We start from the raw sequence: 17166 nt of genomic DNA on the forward strand, positions 1-17166 counted from the left end.
CTGAGGGGGGTCGCTGGGAAGCGACGCAGGACGTGCGTGCGTGCGTGCGTGCTCGCTCACGGTGGCGGCGGCGGAGCGGAGAGGCCAGGGCCGGAGACCGAGCTGGGATCGGGCCCTTGGCGGGGGGCGGTGCGAGCGGCGCCGAGCGGATCTTGGGGGCGGGGACGAACCGGGGCGGGCGGGACTGGAGCGGAGCCCGGGAACGGGGCGGGAGGTCCCAGGGTCCCGGGTTGGGGGGGTGGAGCCGCACTTCGTCGCCGCGGGGGTGCCGGGACTCCGGCCGCAGTGCCGCCGCCATCACGGACTTCCTGTGGGACAAGCGCACGGGCCTCGCCGCCAGAACGGTGAGCGCGCGGGTTGGCGGACCTCGGGGCCGCGCGGGAAGATGGCGACTGCGGGGCGGACTGGGGTAGGATTGGATTGGGGGCAAGGAACGGGGGCGAGATGAAGAGAAGAGGAGGGTTGCGATCTGCGAATCGGTGCAGTAGGGAAATGGGAAAGGAGGTCGGCCGGTACCCGGAAAAACCTATGGGAAAGTTGGAAGGAGGCAAAGTAGGAGGAGTGATGGGTAAGGATTGGAGTGGTTCCAGAGATGCAATAGAGCTTAATATCAAAGTTGGACCAATGGGTCCAATCGAAGCCAGAGAAGTATCACTTGAAGCATGCAGGAAGAGTTTCACTCTAGGAGTTAGTTATGGGTTTTATGAGTGAAAAGGTTTAGAAGTTGAGAAACGTAAGCTAGAGAAGCTTTGCGGGGGAAGGCCTGTGAGGGATTTTAATGGCAGTATTATGGGGTGAGATGGCATTTATGTAGCTATGCTAATCAAGGTTGGATTACCTGGGAGAAGCTTGTGCTTCCATCTTCTTGGTTTCCTGCCAGTCGCTTTAGGCCAAGAATGCATCAAATATCAACCTCCTCATTTTGAGGAGGTTGGCAAGAAGTGGCCCAGAATGGGAGCCAGATGTTGGAGTCCTTAAACCTTTTGCACACCTGATCCTCCCAGCCCCCATCCGACTTCTGTTCTTGGGCTGTTTTCATTCTGTTCTGCTATTGCCTTCCTGGATTTTGACAGTGATTCTGATTTTTTTTTTTTTTTTCCCTTGAGAAAGAAAGGATTTTTGAACCATACCATTCCAATTTCATTAACTGGAAAGTGGCCATTCTCATCCAAGTAGTGCTGATATTAATTAAAAACAAGTTTTTGCCTACTTCTAAGCATAAGATGGGAGGGGCCAGACAGAAAACTGAATGTAATTTGGGCCTACTTTATTAAAACCTCTCACAAGGGATTTCACCAGAGATGTGAGAGGTGATTAAGATAGTTCAAGGGGCCAGATTCTTAGAACTTGGCAGTGTTTGGTGTTTGCCTGCTGTATGTAGAGTTCTGGAAAATTGCATTCCTGCCCTTGGAACACTGATAGTCTAGTTGGTGAGATAAGATATACTTTTTTTTTTAAGATTTACTTTTAATGACTGTAAAATATAACTGTAAACTAAAGTTTTATTCTGTTAACTTGTGAGGAACACAGGATAGCTCACTTGTGTATTTTAGTCACAGCAGGAATGGACTGTGGCAGTCTCCATCAGCTACACACTTACCTATAATAAGTTGTGGCTCAGACTTGAAGGTCTTTGTGGATCCGTGAAGTAAATCAGGGTAGAGCATTTGAACTGAGGGGGCTTTCTAGAGTATTTTACCAAAATTAATAGGTGAATGTATCTTCCAAGAAGGACAAATTGTTAGGAAGATTAAGGAAGTTGTGAGTGGTAAATAAAAGAAGATAGAATTAGGGGCTGGGATTGTGGCTCAGCGGTAGAGCACTTGCCTAGCACGGGTGGGACCTGGGTTCGATCCTCAGCACCACATAAAAATAAAGGCATTGTGTTGTGTCCATCTACACCTAAAAAAAATAAACATATATAAAAAAAGAAGAAGATAGAAATAACAAAAAACAGCATCACATCTTTGGAACAACCAGTCCTTGGAGGAGACTTCTAAAAACCCAGAGCATTCCCTGTTATTTCTATTTTTCGATCCCTTTCAGATGCCTCATCCCCGAAGGTACCATTCCTCAGAGCGAGGTAGCAGGGGGAGTTACCATGAACACTATCGGAGCCGAAAACATAAGCGACGAAGAAGTCGTTCCTGGTCAAGTAGTAGTGACCGGACACGGCGACGCCGGCGGGAGGACAGCTACCATGTTCGTTCACGGAGGTGAAGCCTCAGGAGGAGAAACTGATTCCAGTTTACTTGCTTATTTGTTTGTTCAACAAATGTTTATTGATTACTTGCTAAGGGCATTGTGCTATAAGCAGCTGGTTGAAGGCGATGTTCAAGGTGGAGAAGAAGGGATAGAGGGAGTTTTGGCCCAGTGGTAGAGCTCTTACCTACCATAAGTGAGGCCATAAGTTTAATCCCCTGCACCGAACAACAGCAACATCAAAAAAAGATGGATAACAAAATGAGCCATTTGTACCACAATGTTAAGAGTATTATCCTGGCTGGGCACACTCCTGTAATCCCAGCAACTCGGGAGTCTGAGCAGGGGGATCACATGCTTGAGGCTGGCTTTGGTCACTTAGCAAGACCCCATCTCAAAATTTAAAAATAGAAAGGATTGGGGATATAGCCCAGTGGTAGATTGCTTGTCTAGTATATGTAAGGGCCTGGGGTTCAATCCTCAGTACCACACACAGATCAAAAAGTGTTATTGTAGAGAAAGTACTAACTTGGCTGGGTACAGTTCAGCATACCTGTAATCGCAGTGGCTTGAGAGGTGGAGGCAGGAGGATCATGGGTTCAAAGCCAGCCTCAGTAACTTAGCAAGGTGCTAAACAACTCAGATTCAATACAGAAAAGGGCTGGGGATGTGGCTCAGTGGTTAAGTGCTCCTGAGTTCAATTTCTGGTACCAAAAGAGAGAGAGAGAAAGTACTAACTTGGGGACTCAGGATGTACCTGGTAGGTTTGGTTGAACTGAGGCGGCAGGCTTTATAGTCCAGGGGAAACTTTCCAAGAAAGTGACATCTGAGCCTGTGTATAGTGCAAGTAGGAGTCAAACGGGAGAATTGTGTTCAGGTAGAGGGAAGTATGTGTAAAGGATTATGAGCTGGAGGTAGCTAATGAGAAAGTTAGGCCTGCATGCTGTTAATAATTTAGTGTTTAAACAGAAATGGTTTAGAGCAAAGCTGGATTTTAGTCAGAAATGCGCAAGAAAGAACTGGTTCTTTCTTCAGTTCTGTCACTGGAGAGGAGGAGAGGGAGTGGTACTGCAGATTCCTTTTCAGAGGTCATGGTAACATGCAGTTGTTAATCTTCTGCTTCCTCATCTTACTTCTCTGGTCTTTGATCCTCTCAGAGTGACTCTTAAAGTGCCTGAGAGCAATTTTTCTGGCATTACTCTTTGTCCTCCTTGAGGCATGTCCTTGTCTATGGCATGGCAGGGCTTGAACAGATGCACCTAATGGGGATATGTTGTCCAACAGCAGCTATGATGACCATTCATCCGACCGGAGGGTATACGACCGGCGATACTGTGGCAGCTACAGGCGCAATGACTACAGCCGGGATCGGGGAGAGGCCTACTATGACACAGACTATCGGCATTCCTACGAGTATCATCGGGAGAATAGCAGCTACCGCAGCCAGCGCAGCAGCCGAAGGAAACACAGGCGGCGGAGGAGACGCAGCCGAACTTTCAGCCGTTCATCTTCGGTGAGTGTCATCCCAGGCCCTTCCTCTCCCTACTCTTCTTCAGGCCCTCTGGGACCCTGGTAAGTTAGAAGTATCCTTGATCTCAGCTGAGCATTGGGGCCTGAACACTAATGTGGGCATTGAGTCTGCCTACCCTCTTGGAAGCTCTCCGACTCTTGAAGGGCCCCAGAATCTACTTTGCAAATGGATGGGCATTGAGCCTTTGTGAACTCCAGTGCCCTCCCTGGCATGAGGGGCTTATTGTGTTGGAGCAACTCTTCTGCCCCAGAGGCTTCCATTCTTTGATAGGGACCTTCCTTGTGAACTGCCTTTCTCCCTCAAGCCCTGGGCTCTTAGGCCCCCTCAGGAGGCAAGCTTGGGTGGGGGCAAGGGGTTAGAGACCTGTGCCCACCCAGAAGGGTATTGTGTAGAGCATGGGGTTGTGGGTGACATTGGCAACGACATCACTTCTCTGCTCTGCCCATGCCTCTCCCAGTTCCCGTTTTGGGTTTGGGGACTTGGGATTGTACGCCGCTCTCTCTTCTCACACCAATCCGCCTTACTGCATCTGACGTGTTCCCTTCCACTGTCCCCCATCATCGTCTGTCCCCCATGGCTGGGCGCCTGTGACCGGTGACCCCTCCACCACCCACCCCGTCTCCCTCCGGCCCCCGCTCCGACACCTGGCTTGCTCCGACCCCCCCCGCCCCCCGACAGCAGCACAGCAGCCGGAGAGCCAAGAGTGTAGAGGACGACGCTGAGGGCCACCTCATCTACCACGTCGGGGACTGGCTACAAGAGCGATGTACAAGCCAAATCGTAACAATCCTATAGCCTGTATTGGTCCCATAGCCATCCTAACGTCCCAAGCCAACCCAAGTCACAGCCTCTTTGCCTTTTCTCCGTGGTGTTGTTCATCTGGGTGGTTTGAGTTGCTGTTGAGAATTGACCTCTGTTGTCCACTCCCAGCTCTCATGGCCCCTGGGTTAAAGGTGGTGGGAATCATGCAGGGGTTTCATCCCCTGTGATCATCTGTATCTGTTCCCCTTCCTTCATCTCACCCCAGGTTGCTATACCCTTTTTCCTTCCAATTCAACTCATTCGCCCCCACCTTCTCTCCCTCCCTCTCCCCGACCCTGCTCTCTTTTATTTCAGATGAAATTGTAAGCACCTTAGGAGAGGGGACCTTTGGCCGAGTTGTTCAGTGTGTTGACCATCGCAGGTAACTGGCAGCCCCTTCCTACACCACAGTTCCTAGGCATAAAGAAATGGTGGGGGTTACCTGGGACTTTTTTTGCTAATTAGCCAAAGTCAGGAATTCTTAGTCCCTACACAGCCCCATTGCATCTGAGATGTTCTCAAGGACCTAGCAAAAGTCTCCCCTGCCAACCTACAGGGGTGGGGCTCGAGTTGCCCTGAAGATCATTAAGAATGTGGAAAAGTATAAGGAAGCAGCTCGACTTGAAATCAATGTCCTGGAGAAAATCAATGAGAAGGACCCTGACAACAAGAAGTAAGCAAACAGAGGAGTGTAGAGGGAGGCTGGGAGGCTCCCCCTGCATAGGGAAGACTCCCAGGCTGGGGTTAGGCAGGCAGGGGTAGATCCTTCCATCCATTCATCTTGTGTTCATCATCTTAGAGTAGTACGACATCAGGGTAGGCAGGGCTTGGGACATTCTCTAATCCATTCCTCTTGTTTTCAGGACAGTTAAGAGTGCTTTGCAGTTTGGCCTCATCCCAGGATGACTTTTGTAGAGATACACGCTGAAAATGACCCTGGAACTGAGCATCGATATCTATCAAAAATGAATTAGTGCTTTGAGCTGGGGGTGTAATTCAGTGGTAGAGTACTTGTCTACCTAGTCGGTAGGCACTAGGTTTGATTCCCAGCTATCAAAAAAAAAAGAAAAAGACCAAAAGTATGCTTTTATGCCTAAACTATGTTAATGAGGCCACACTTATACAGTAATATTTTCACATACATTTATAGGCTTTAAGAATAAGAACATTAAAGCTGTTAGAAGACAATAGGTATAAACATGGGCAAGAGTGGCTGATATTGAGTGGATTTTATAGATGGGGCTGGGGTTTAGAAGGGACCATTTGATAATTCAGGGTTCACACTGTTTAGAGCTTGGCACTCAACAATTCTTCAAAAAAATAGAATAGTTTTTGAACTAGTTAAAATATTGTAGGAAGTTGGGCAGGGTGGTGCACACCTATAATGTCAGCTATTGGGGAGGCTAAGGCAGGAAGATTTTAGGTTTGAAGTTGATCTGGTCAATTTAGCATGATCTGTTTCAGAATTTTTAAGGCAGGAGTTCTGGGGAGTTGGGTACATCATACCTATAATCCCAGTGACTTGGGAGGCTGAGGCAGGAAGGATTGCAAGTTTGGGGCCCTCCTGGATAACTTAGCAAGACCCTGTCTCAAAATAAAAAGGGGTAGGTGAGTGGCAGAAGCACCCATGGGTTCAATCCCTTGTATCAAAAAATAAATAAAATGTAGGAAAACGTTTGGAAGATTGGAAGGTAGTGCCTCTTGGGTCTACCAGAAAGGCCATTTGCTACCTGAACTGAATTTTATGCTAATATTAGCTGGCATGTTTTTACACAATTATATGGAATCAGCAACTGTATAGGCCCTCCTTTTGGAGGGGTGGTGGGCAGACGGGAGCTCATCAGACATTCCCCTTCCCCCATCTCTCTTCCCAGCCTCTGTGTCCAGATGTTTGACTGGTTTGACTACCATGGCCACATGTGTATCTCCTTTGAGCTTCTGGGCCTTAGCACCTTCGATTTCCTCAAAGACAACAACTACCTGCCCTATCCCATCCACCAAGTGCGCCACATGGCCTTCCAGCTGTGCCAGGCCGTCAAGTGTGAGTGGGGTGGGCTGAGGTGGACTCTGGGGCAGCCCCTCCCTCCAGTTGACCACTTCTGTCTCATTTGTGGACTGGTCAAACCCCTAAACAGTCAAAGCACAATTACCCACAGTTTTATTGTTCACTATCATCTTGGCCTATCTTCTTCTGACATCACTTCTAGATTTATGTCTTCACCATCACTTTCTCCACACCCAGCCTAGTAGGAGCTGGGAGACAGCCTTTGAAGCTGAAGTGTTCGAGGATGTCCTTCCCCCGCCCCCATTAGGAAATTGTTAGCAAACACAAAGAGACNAATTTTTTTTTTTTTTTTTTTTTTTTTTAATTTTTAATACTTATTTATTAGTTATCTGCGGACACAACATCTATGTTTGTATGTGGTGCTGAGGATCGAACCCGGGCCGCACGCACGCCAGGGGAGCGCGATACGGCTTGAGCCACATCCCAGCCCCTCTGTTTTTCAATTGTTGATGGACCTTTATTTATTTATATGTGGTGTGAGAATCAAACCCAGTGCCTCACACATGCTAGGCAAGCGCTCTACCACTTAGCCCCTCCAGCCCCTCCATCTCTTGACTCTTTTGCTACATGTTAACATATTTTCAGGAAAACAACGTATCGATCATGTGGGTATAGTCTTCTGATACAGACTTGCAGCCACTCCATAATCAATCAGTCTTTCTCTCCCTCCTCATACTGGGGTTTGAACCTTATGGTACTCTACTGCTGGGCTATTCCCAGCCTTTTTTATTTTGTGACAGAGTCTTGCTGAATTGCCCAGGCTGGCATTAAACTTGTATTCTGCCTAAGCCTCCCATGTAGCTGGAATTGTAGGCCAGCACTACTGTGTCTGGCTCACCCCTCCTGCTCATAGGGATTGATGCCAGGGGTACTGTGGCCCCAAACTTTTTTTTTTTTTAATTGTAGTTGGACACAATACCTTTGTTCATTTATTTTCATGTGGTGCTGAGGATCAAACCCAGTACCCCACACTTGCGGGGCAAGTGCTCTACCACTGAGCTACAACCCCAGCCCCTGGCCCCAAACTTTTGATCCTCCTGCCTCAACTTCCTGAGCTGCCAGAATTACAGGTGTACCCCACCATGGCCAGCTTCCTTACTCTTAAAAGTTCTTCAGTAAACCAGGAGATCTTCTGTGGTGTGTGGTAGCATGCCATAGTTGTCTAGGTTTTTGTTTTGTGGTACTAGGTTTTAAACCTGGGGACGGGGCACTCTACCACTCAGCCACATCCCCAGACCATTTATTTATTTACATTTTCAGTACTGTGGATTGAACTCAGGGTGCTTTATTTCTTAGCTACATGCTTTTTTAAAATTAATTTCTAAAAATAATTTTTGTAGTTGTTGATAGACCTTTATTTTATTTATTTATATGTGGTGCTGAGAAACCCAGTGCCTCACACATGCCAGGCAAGTATGCTACCACAGAGCCACAGCCACAGGCCCTCATCTATCTATCTACCTATTTATTTATTTTTGAGAAAGGGTTTTGATAAGTTGCTGAGCCTATCCTCTAACACAGGATCCTTCTGTTTCGGCCTCCACACTCACTGAGATTGCAAATGTGTGCCGCTGCACCTAGCTTTATATTTTATATAAATATATAATATAAATATAATTTATATAACTTATGTAATACATAACACAAATATATTTGTGTAGTATAAATATATTAGGGCCTCCCTAAGCTTCCCAGGCTGGCCTTGAATTTGTGATCCTCCTGTCTCAGTTTTTTTCTTTTTTTCTAATTTTTTAAGTTATAGATGGACACAATACCATTTAGTTTTATGTGGTCCTAGCACATGCTAGGCAAGTGCTCCACCACTGAGCTACAACTGCAGCCCCTGACTCAGCTTTTTGATTTGCTAGAGTTGACTTTTTAAGGCACCTTAGAGAATAGAGGTAGAATACTGGTTTGCAGTATAGTTGTTCATTCACTCTCTGCCTTGCTCCTAGAAACGAGATGAACGCAGTGTGAAAAGCACTGCTGTGCGGGTGGTAGACTTTGGCAGTGCCACCTTTGACCATGAGCACCATAGTACCATTGTCTCCACTCGGCATTATCGGGCACCAGAAGTCATCCTTGGTAAGGGCAAGGGCGATCCAGGTGTGTGAGGTGATGTGGTGGGGCCGGGGCCCTCTAAGTCTCATAATATCTTTTCCTTCCCACTCTCACTCAGAGTTGGGCTGGTCACAGCCTTGTGATGTGTGGAGCATAGGCTGCATCATTTTCGAGTACTATGTTGGCTTCACCCTCTTTCAGGTAAGTGGTAAGGGGTCTTACTCTACTACCTGGCATTCTTCTGCTTGATTTTGTTGTCTGCTGTCTATCTGGCAGCCAGCTTCCCCTTGTCAGTCCCTTACTTAGCTCTGCCTTTGTTTCCTAGACTCATGACAACAGAGAGCATCTAGCCATGATGGAAAGGATACTGGGTCCCATCCCTTCTCGGATGATCCGAAAGACAAGGTGAACTTTGAGTGGGAGGGGCTTAACCCTTTTCATTTTCTCTTTTCAGTATTGGTCTATTTTATATCAATTTTTTTTTGATACCTCCCCTTTCCCCACTTTTTTTTAAATTATTTTTTAAATTTATATATGGGCAGCAGACTGTATTACAATTCTTATTACACATATAGAGCACAATTTTTCATCTCTCTGGTTGTATACAAAGCATATTCACACCAATTCGTGTCTTCATACATGTGCTTTGGAGAATAATGTCCATCACTTCTAAACCCCATGCCCCCTCGTTTCCTTCCCCAGTTACTCTTTAATGAGGAAATAAGTTAAGAATCCTATAATAAGGAAAACCTTCTGAGTTCCTCAACCTCCCCTTTCCCTTTAGAAAGCAGAAATATTTTTACCGGGGTCGCCTGGATTGGGATGAGAATACTTCAGCTGGACGCTATGTTCGTGAGAACTGCAAACCACTGCGGGTGAGCCAGGCAGGGGATAAATAGAGCCCATCACCCAGAGGTCAATTCTTAGGTAGTTTGTCCCTAGAATGCATTTCTGCAAGCATAGGGTTAGGAAAGGAAGGGAAGAAAGCTGAAAGAAGACACCATTGGTCAACAAAGGTGAGATAAGAGGAGTGGCTTTGTGGAGGGAAGAAGATTATAACCTTGACACCTAGATGTCAAAACAGTGTCTTAGATTCTTTAGGTCAGACAGAAAAGAATAAATTACCATTTGAAGAGCTTACATTTTAATGAGATAAAGAAGATTCATGACCTTAAGGATCTACAAATAGAACTCTGAAAGAGAGTAAGAAGGAGGCCTGGGATTTAGCAAAGCGTTCTGCCTTGCATTCACAAAGCTCAGGATTCGACCCCCAGTTCCAAAAGAAAGAAAGTATGAAGGAGTAATTGTGCTGGTGGAATGGTGGGTGGAGCTGTAATATCAGAAATGCTGGTCTTAGTTTGGTCAATGTAAGATAGCATTCCAGGCTGGGTGCACCATGCCTGTAATCCCAGCAGCTCCGGAGGTGGAGGCAGAAGGATTGTGAGTTTAAAGCCAGCCTCAGCAACTTATTGAGGCCTCAAGCAACTCAGTGAGACCCTGTCTCTAATAAAATACACAATAGGGCTAGGGATGTGGTTCACTGGTCAACTGTCCCCAAATTCAATCCCCAGTACCTCCATCCCACTGGGAAAAAAAAAAAAGCATTCCAGTCAGTTCCAAGGAGGGCCTTAGATGTTTCTCTAAGATTAAAAAGCAGGGCCTTGAAGAAGAGGCAGGATTTCTCCTGTCTCACCTTTTTCCTGCCCTCCTCCACCAGCGGTATCTTACCTCAGAGGCAGAGGACCACCACCAGCTCTTCGATCTGATTGAAAGCATGCTAGAGTATGAACCTGCTAAGCGATTGACCTTGGGTGAAGCCCTTCAGCATCCTTTCTTCACCCGCCTTCGGGCTGAGCCACCCAACACCAAGTTGTGGGACTCCAGTCGGGATATCAGTCGGTGACGATCAGAACCTGGGCACCCCTGCATCTCTTATAGTAGTGGGTGTCCAGTCTCGGACACTGGTGCTTTTTTATACAAGATTACAGAGCCTGAACTCATTCCCTCCTGGCTCCCTGTACACCTGTGAATATGTGAAATAGTGTAAATATGACAAAACTTGTACTTATCACTTCAACCCTTGCCTTGTACATAATGCTGTTCATCCACACTCTTCTTACCTTCACCTGCCCCCTTCCATGGATTTGGAAGGGGGCAGAGTGAGGTAACCAGGTGGCACCTATCCCGTGTTTTATAAGGAATTTTGTACAGTCTTTGTGAAATAAAATGACGTGCTTCATCTGACCCCCATCCCTGGAATTTGAGGTTTGGGGATGCTGGGGTGGAGGGATGAGACAATTGGCAGCTTTTCTGAATTTGGGTATGAAGGGAGTCCATCTTACCCTCTAAAATAAAGCCTGGTCACCAGTTTGTCCACCTAGTGTCAGGATGGTAGTAAAGAGTGGGACAGCATTTCTTGCAGATCTAAATAGAGAGAGGTTATAGGGTGGCACTTCTCTGATCTGGAGTCATGAGGTTGGGAAAGAGGGCTCACTGGATCATCAGGCTGCACTCCAGGACAGAGCCAGAAACTGAAAACTTGGGCTCCGGTCGCCGGCTGGCTCGTCCCAACGTGAGGCCATCTGGGAAATGTAGTTCTTTGGCAAGAGGAAATCACGTGAGGGTATTTCCGTCTTTTATTTTGGCTAAGGCGCAGGCGCAGCCGATCGCTGCTGCGGGGATCCTGGCGATCCTTCCGGTCGGTTCAGCCAATCGGTGCACGGAGAAGCTAGGCGGACCGAGAGGAGCGGAGGGAGCTCCAAGGGCCTCCGCCGCCGCTACCTCCGCGGTAGGGGCGTGGAGGGCAGGGGCGGTCGAGCCCGCGGTTGCAAAAATGGCTCAGAGCAGAGACGGCGGAAACCCGTTCGCCGAGTCTGGAGAGCTTGACAACCCCTTTCAGGTGATTTGCGCTGGTCCCGTTTGGCCGGTCGGGTTGATTCTTTCTGATTATTTCGGGTCTAGCTAACTTGTGTTCCCACTCGTGACATTTGATTTGGGGGAGTGCCGCCACGTGGGGGTGATGGTGACTCCAGAGCGGTGAGCCCTTGTGGTTGGGGGGGGGGCGGACCCTGCCCCTCTAAGAGGCTGGTATTGGCAGTCTTGGGTGATGAACTTAAAGGTAGTTAGTATTGGGCCAGCCGTGCCTCCGACGGAGCCGTACTGGGAGACACGGGTAGTTTAGGAGAGGTCCCGAAGAGTTCCCTCGGAGGCACTGAGTGCCAGCTAAGCCCAGGTCTTTGCCCTCAGGACCCAGCTGTGATCCAGCACCGACCCAGCCCTCAGTATGCCACGCTTGACGTCTACAACCCTTTTGAGACCCGGGAGGTGAGCAATTGGAGAGCACAGGAGAGCAGGAAAGGGAAGAGTAATGATAAGCACTGTCGTGTAGGTGCAGGGAACATTCGTGCATGCAGAGAAAGGAAGAAGCACAGCTCCTGGGAAGACACCAGTCAGCCGTGGGATGTCTAATCTTGGGGACTCCAGGGCCAAGGAGTAATCTGGTTTGAGTTCTAAAAGTCAGTCCTGGGGAGACTTCCTTGAAGTAAATCAAGATTGGGAATGTCAGACTTGAGAAAAACTGCAATTAGAAGACAAAGAATGAGGAAGGTCATCCTGTTTGTCCTACTAGAATAGAAAATGGTGGGTTCAAAAAGTTAAGGGAGAGCTGGGCCCAGGGGAGCATGCCTGTAATCCCAGCAACTCAGGAGGCTGCGACAGGATTACAGACTGGGCAATTTAAACCCTGGCTCAAAATAAAAAGGGTTAGGGTGTAGCTCAATGGTAGAGCGCCCCTGGGTTCAATTCCCAGTACTGCAAAAAATAAATTTAAAAATACCCGACAAAAAAGTCGTTCAGGGGGTGGATGTGTAAAAAAAAATGATTTCAGTCATTGTTAAGGAATTGGATGTGAGGGGTGACCAGGACTACTGCAGGTAATAAAAGAGTTCTTTAACATAAATTCAACACAAGAACTAGCTTCCTAACAACTGAGAGAAGAGTTGCTCTTAGGTAATAAATTCTGCTTCTAAGGTTTTCAAGTTGATTCTAGGTTCCTGTGTTATGAGACACTGGATGATCTATTAAATCTTTTCCTCAACAGCCATCACCAGCCTATGAGCCTCCTGCCCCTGCACCATTGCCTCCACCCTCAGCTCCCTCTGTACAGCCCTCAAGAAAGCTCAGCCCCACTGAACCCAAGAACTATGGTTCCTACAGCACTCAGGTAAAGAGGGCGAATGCAGGTGGGGGCCAGGGAGAAGCGCCAGTCCTGGGTTCTAGGACTCACACCTCCCTTGCTCGTGCTGGGCAGGCCTCGGCTGCAGCGGCCACAGCTGAGCTGCTAAAGAAACAGGAGGAGCTCAATCGGAAGGCAGAGGAGTTGGACCGCAGAGAGCGAGAGCTGCAGCATGTTGCCCTGGGGGGCACAGCCAGTAAGTGGGTCCCTGGTAAAGTGAGGAAGAACTTCTGACAGTTTGGAAGGAGCAAAAAAAAAAGACTTAAGAGCATGAGCTCTATAGTCAAACTGCTGAGTGTGAGGTTTAGGGATATTAGCCATGACCTGTTAGCCAAATTACTTTTTTCCCCCCCCCCGATATTGGGGCTTAAACCCAATGCCATGCACTTGGCTAGGTGAGCATTCCCATCGCAGAGCTGCACCCCTAACCCCTTGGGTGGATACTTAATCTTGAGTGTTTCAATTTATTTATTTGTAAATTGAGAGTAACATTTGTATCTCTTTGACAGAATTGTTGTGGGGGTTAAACAAAGTTGTTGGCAAAGTGCTTAGCACCATGCTCAGATGTTGCAAATAATAATAAACATTTGCTATTACTGTTGTTTTTTCTCACTCTCCCTTTGTTTCCTTGGACCCAGAATTCAGAGGACTTGGGAAGGGAGGAAAGGGGGACTGATTCCCTCATTGGTCTCTGCTTCATTTCTGGGGTCTTCTTGCTCTCTTTGTGCCTTACAGCTCGACAGAACAATTGGCCCCCGCTACCCTCTTTTTGCCCAGTTCAGCCCTGCTTTTTCCAGGACATCTCCATGGAGATCCCCCAAGAATTTCAGAAGACAGTATCTACCATGTACTACCTCTGGATGTGTGAGTACTAAGATGCCTTTTTGGAGGAAGTTACGGGTAGATTTTTTTTAAAGCCCTCGAGTCTACTCAAGAACTAGAAGTTTCATTTTACCTCAATATTTGAAAATAAAGTAATTTATCCAGGGATCTTCTTGGGTTACTTTTTAAAAAATTGTATTTAAAACTCAGACCTACTCACCAGCTTGCTAGTAAGTGTATTTTCTCATCCCCACCATTTCTTTTTGTCCCCATGCATAAATAGGCGCTCATTGATGTAGCGTGCATGGAGTTGAACTCTGAATTCTCTTGCCTCAGCCTCTCTTGTTGGTGAGATTTTGTATGTGCACTACTATGATCGACTGCATTCTGAATTCTTTTTTTTTCCCCATTATAATTATACACAATAGTGGGATTTACCATGCCATTTTTGTACTCACACACAACATAATCTGATCGGTATCATTTCACAATATGTTCTGAATTCTTTGCAAAGAATTTATTCATCGTGGTGCACATCTGTAATACCAGCTACTTGGGAGGCTGAGGCAGGAGGATAGCAAGTTCAAGGACAGCCTGGATAACTCAGTGAGACTTTGTCTCAAAATTAATTTAGTCATTTATTTTTTTTGGTTGGGGGGGGGGCTAGGGATCAAACTCAGTACCTCGTACTGAACCCTCAGCTCCTCAAAATAAAATTTGAAAAAGGCCTGTGGACATAGCTCAGTGGTAATATGCCCCTGGGTTCAATCCCCAGTTCTACCACCAGGAAAAAAAAAAAAAATTCTTTGCCAGGGGATCCCTTATGATTGAGGTTTGCTTATTCCACTGCTGTGAAGCCGATTCCACCAAAGCTAGAGCTGCCTTTCTTCCCTTACACTGTCAGACCTGGGGAGGGTTATGGGGAGGGCGTGTAAGGAGCTTTCATTGCAGTTCAGGAGGACCTGTCCTTTACTCTGTCCCCCTGCTCCTTAGGCAGCACTCTGGCTCTTCTCCTGAACTTCCTCGCCTGCCTGGCCAGCTTCTGTGTAGAGACCAGCAATGGCTCCGGCTTTGGGCTTTCTCTGCTCTGGGTCCTCCTTTTCACTCCCTGCTCCTTCGTCTGCTGGTACCGCCCCATGTACAAGGCTTTCCGGTAAGTGGGTGACTAGGGACCTGGGATGGGCCCCCCATCAGCTTCTCCAGCTCTAATTTTTCTCCCAATCTCCCCATCTTCCCCAACCCCCGCCCTTTGCAGGAGTGACAGTTCATTCAATTTCTTCGTTTTCTTCTTCATTTTCTTCGCCCAGAATGTGCTCTTTGTCCTCCAGGCCATTGGCATCCCAGGTTGGGGGTTCAGGTCTGTAAGGCTGCCAGCCACTCTTATCCTCCCTTCTAATTCTCTAGACCAAGCCAGCACTGGATACTGGGATACAAGTTGTTCGGAAAAAATTTCTCCCTTGGGAGGTTCTAGTTTAATGAGAAAGACAGGACATAATTAACGTAGAACCCAGACAACTCTAGACAGGCAGAGACTAAGGAGAAGAGGTCTGTGTGTGGTCAATCTGAGAAGGCTCCCTAGAAGAGAAATATGTAACAATGAAGAGGGGAGAGAGCATCCTCAACAGAGTAGGATCTGTTTGGAGGGAGGATGCTCAGAAGAACTTGCAGAACTAGAGCTAATGGTTCACAAATTGGAATTAAAATGTGAAGAGTGCATGTAGTGGGGATTGTGGTTCACGGCATGCTGCCAGACTGGCAGGGGAGTGACTGCTGATGGGAGGGGTGGGGGTGGGACAAGTCAGGACTTACTGAGTGGAGAAGCTGGGAGGACTTAGACCCAGATGTGAGCAGCCCTTGTTACAGGCACATGCCTCCCCTACAGTGGCTGGATCACGGCTCTGGTGGTGCTGAAGAACAACACAGCTGTAGCTGTGCTTATGCTGCTGGTTGCCCTGCTCTTCACTGGCATCGCTGTGCTGGGAATTGTGATGCTAAAACGGGTGAGGGGCTGTGTGGAAGGTGGGGCCAGGAGGGTGAGATCATGGGTCTCTAGGGGCCTTATTGGAACAGGAGGAATGGGAGCAGGCCAGATTGAGGGGCGGGTTCTCCACTAATGGACTCCTTATGTATGTGGGGGAGTGTCTGTACAAGTTTGTGTGTGGGGAGAGAGGGTCAGAGTCCAGAGGGAAAAGAAAGAACAGCAGGGGCTGGGATTGTGGCTCAGTGTTAGAGCTCTTGCCTAGCATGTGTGAGGAACTGGGTTTGGTTTTCAGCACCGCATAGAAATAAATAAAGGTCCATTAACAACTAAAAAAAATAAATAAATAAAATGATTATATTAAAAAAAAAAAAAACAGAACAGCAGGCTGGTGAGAGGTGGTGGTGTCAGGTGGGGCAAGGCAGCAGTGACTGGACTGTGCTGAAATGTCTCTGCCCTCTTCTTGCAGATCCACTCCTTGTACCGTCGCACAGGTGCCAGTTTTCAGAAGGCCCAGCAAGAATTTGCTGCTGGTGTCTTCTCCAACCCTGCGGTGCGAACCGCAGCTGCCAATGCAGCCGCAGGGGCTGCCGAAAATGCCTTCCGGGCCCCGTGACTCCTGACTGGGATGCCCTGGCCCTGCCACTTGAGGGAGCTGACATAGCCCCATCCCTGAGGTTTCTGGGACTTGGGGAGACATCACTACTTGATGGCTTCTCCATAGTGCCCCCAATTCCACGGCCATGACTGCTGATCCTGACTTGGGGGTGCTGGGAGCCCACTGTGACCTATCACTGCTCGCCCTTCCCCCCATCAGGCCACACTGCTGCCCCCTCTCACACGCCCCAACCCAGCTTCCCTCTGCTGTGCCAAGGCTGTCGCTTCGGTTATTTAAATAAAAAGAAAGTGGAACTGGAACTCACCTGTTTCCTGAAATTTTAATGGGAATTAAGTCTTATAAAGAGTGGAGGGTACCGGGCTGGGGATGTGGCTCAAGCGGTAGCGCGCTCGCCTGGCATGCGTGCGGCCCGGGGTCGATCCTCAGCACCACATACAAACAAAGATGTGTCTGCCGAAAACTAAAATAAATATTAAAAAAAAAAAAAAAAGAGTGGAGGGTACTGGGGGGAAACAGAAGCCTTCGCGCTCGGGAACCTCAAGGCTTGCGTGTCCCCTGGGAGTTGGCCGGGCAGGGCGGGGGCGTGGAGTCGCGGAAACATGGGGAGCCTGCTCCCCGCTCTCCACGAACACGGGGGAAGAGGCCGCCGTCAGCCGCGGACGCCGCAGCCTGCAGCCGGGAGACCGGGTGGGGCACCACGTTAGCGACTCGGCCAGGGGCTGGGCCCGCCTCCGCCGGCCTCCCCCCCCTCCTCGGGTTCCTGGTCCTGACTACAGTTCCCAGGGTGCACCGCGCGCCACGCCCCTCCACCGGCACCGGCCCCAGCCCCATCCCCGCCCCTAGTGTCCGACCT

The 17166-nt window shown here is 48.4% G+C and overlaps 2 protein-coding genes and 1 long non-coding RNA gene across 7 annotated transcripts in view; 2 read left to right on the forward strand and 1 right to left on the reverse strand.

Moving 5' to 3' along the window:
- Positions 1-174: 174 nt before the first annotated feature.
- Clk2 (CDC like kinase 2) lies at positions 175-10904 on the forward strand. Its single transcript, XM_048814941.1, has 12 exons — positions 175-344; positions 2047-2216; positions 3487-3715; positions 4412-4499; positions 4850-4916; positions 5091-5207; positions 6409-6775; positions 8555-8684; positions 8779-8861; positions 8986-9065; positions 9445-9535; positions 10378-10904. Exons 2-12 carry the CDS (start codon positions 2047-2049, stop codon positions 10561-10563), a joined length of 1608 nt encoding a protein of 535 aa, XP_048670898.1. The 5' UTR covers positions 175-344; the 3' UTR covers positions 10564-10904.
- A 382-nt stretch (positions 10905-11286) lies between these two features.
- On the forward strand, positions 11287-16612 carry Scamp3 (secretory carrier membrane protein 3). Of its 4 annotated transcripts, none has more exons than XM_048814737.1 (9): positions 11287-11559; positions 11907-11984; positions 12760-12882; positions 12970-13090; positions 13630-13758; positions 14710-14869; positions 14972-15073; positions 15599-15716; positions 16164-16612. In XM_048814737.1, exons 1-9 carry the CDS (start codon positions 11494-11496, stop codon positions 16308-16310), a joined length of 1044 nt encoding a protein of 347 aa, XP_048670694.1. In that variant the 5' UTR covers positions 11287-11493; the 3' UTR covers positions 16311-16612. The 4 variants fall into 4 exon arrangements, with proteins under 4 accessions (XP_048670694.1, XP_048670696.1, XP_048670695.1 ...); XM_048814736.1 differs by having other exon boundaries at positions 11335-11559; positions 14668-14869; XM_048814739.1 differs by lacking the exon at positions 11907-11984.
- LOC125620253 overlaps positions 14980-17166 on the reverse strand; it is a 4367-nt gene continuing 2180 nt past the window's right edge. Inside the window, exons 2-3 of one of the 2 annotated variants that reach the window (XR_007351866.1) lie at positions 16618-16773; positions 14980-15183 (exon numbers count right to left, since the gene is read on the reverse strand). This is a non-coding gene — a long non-coding RNA (uncharacterized LOC125620253). Of the gene's footprint in view, positions 15184-16613; positions 16774-17166 lie in introns of those variants that run through there. The other variant, XR_007351865.1, reaches the window with a different exon arrangement.

This window comes from Marmota marmota, unplaced genomic scaffold (genome assembly GCF_001458135.2).
Source record: "Marmota marmota marmota unplaced genomic scaffold, marMar, whole genome shotgun sequence".
Classification (NCBI taxonomy): domain Eukaryota; kingdom Metazoa; phylum Chordata; class Mammalia; order Rodentia; family Sciuridae; genus Marmota; species Marmota marmota.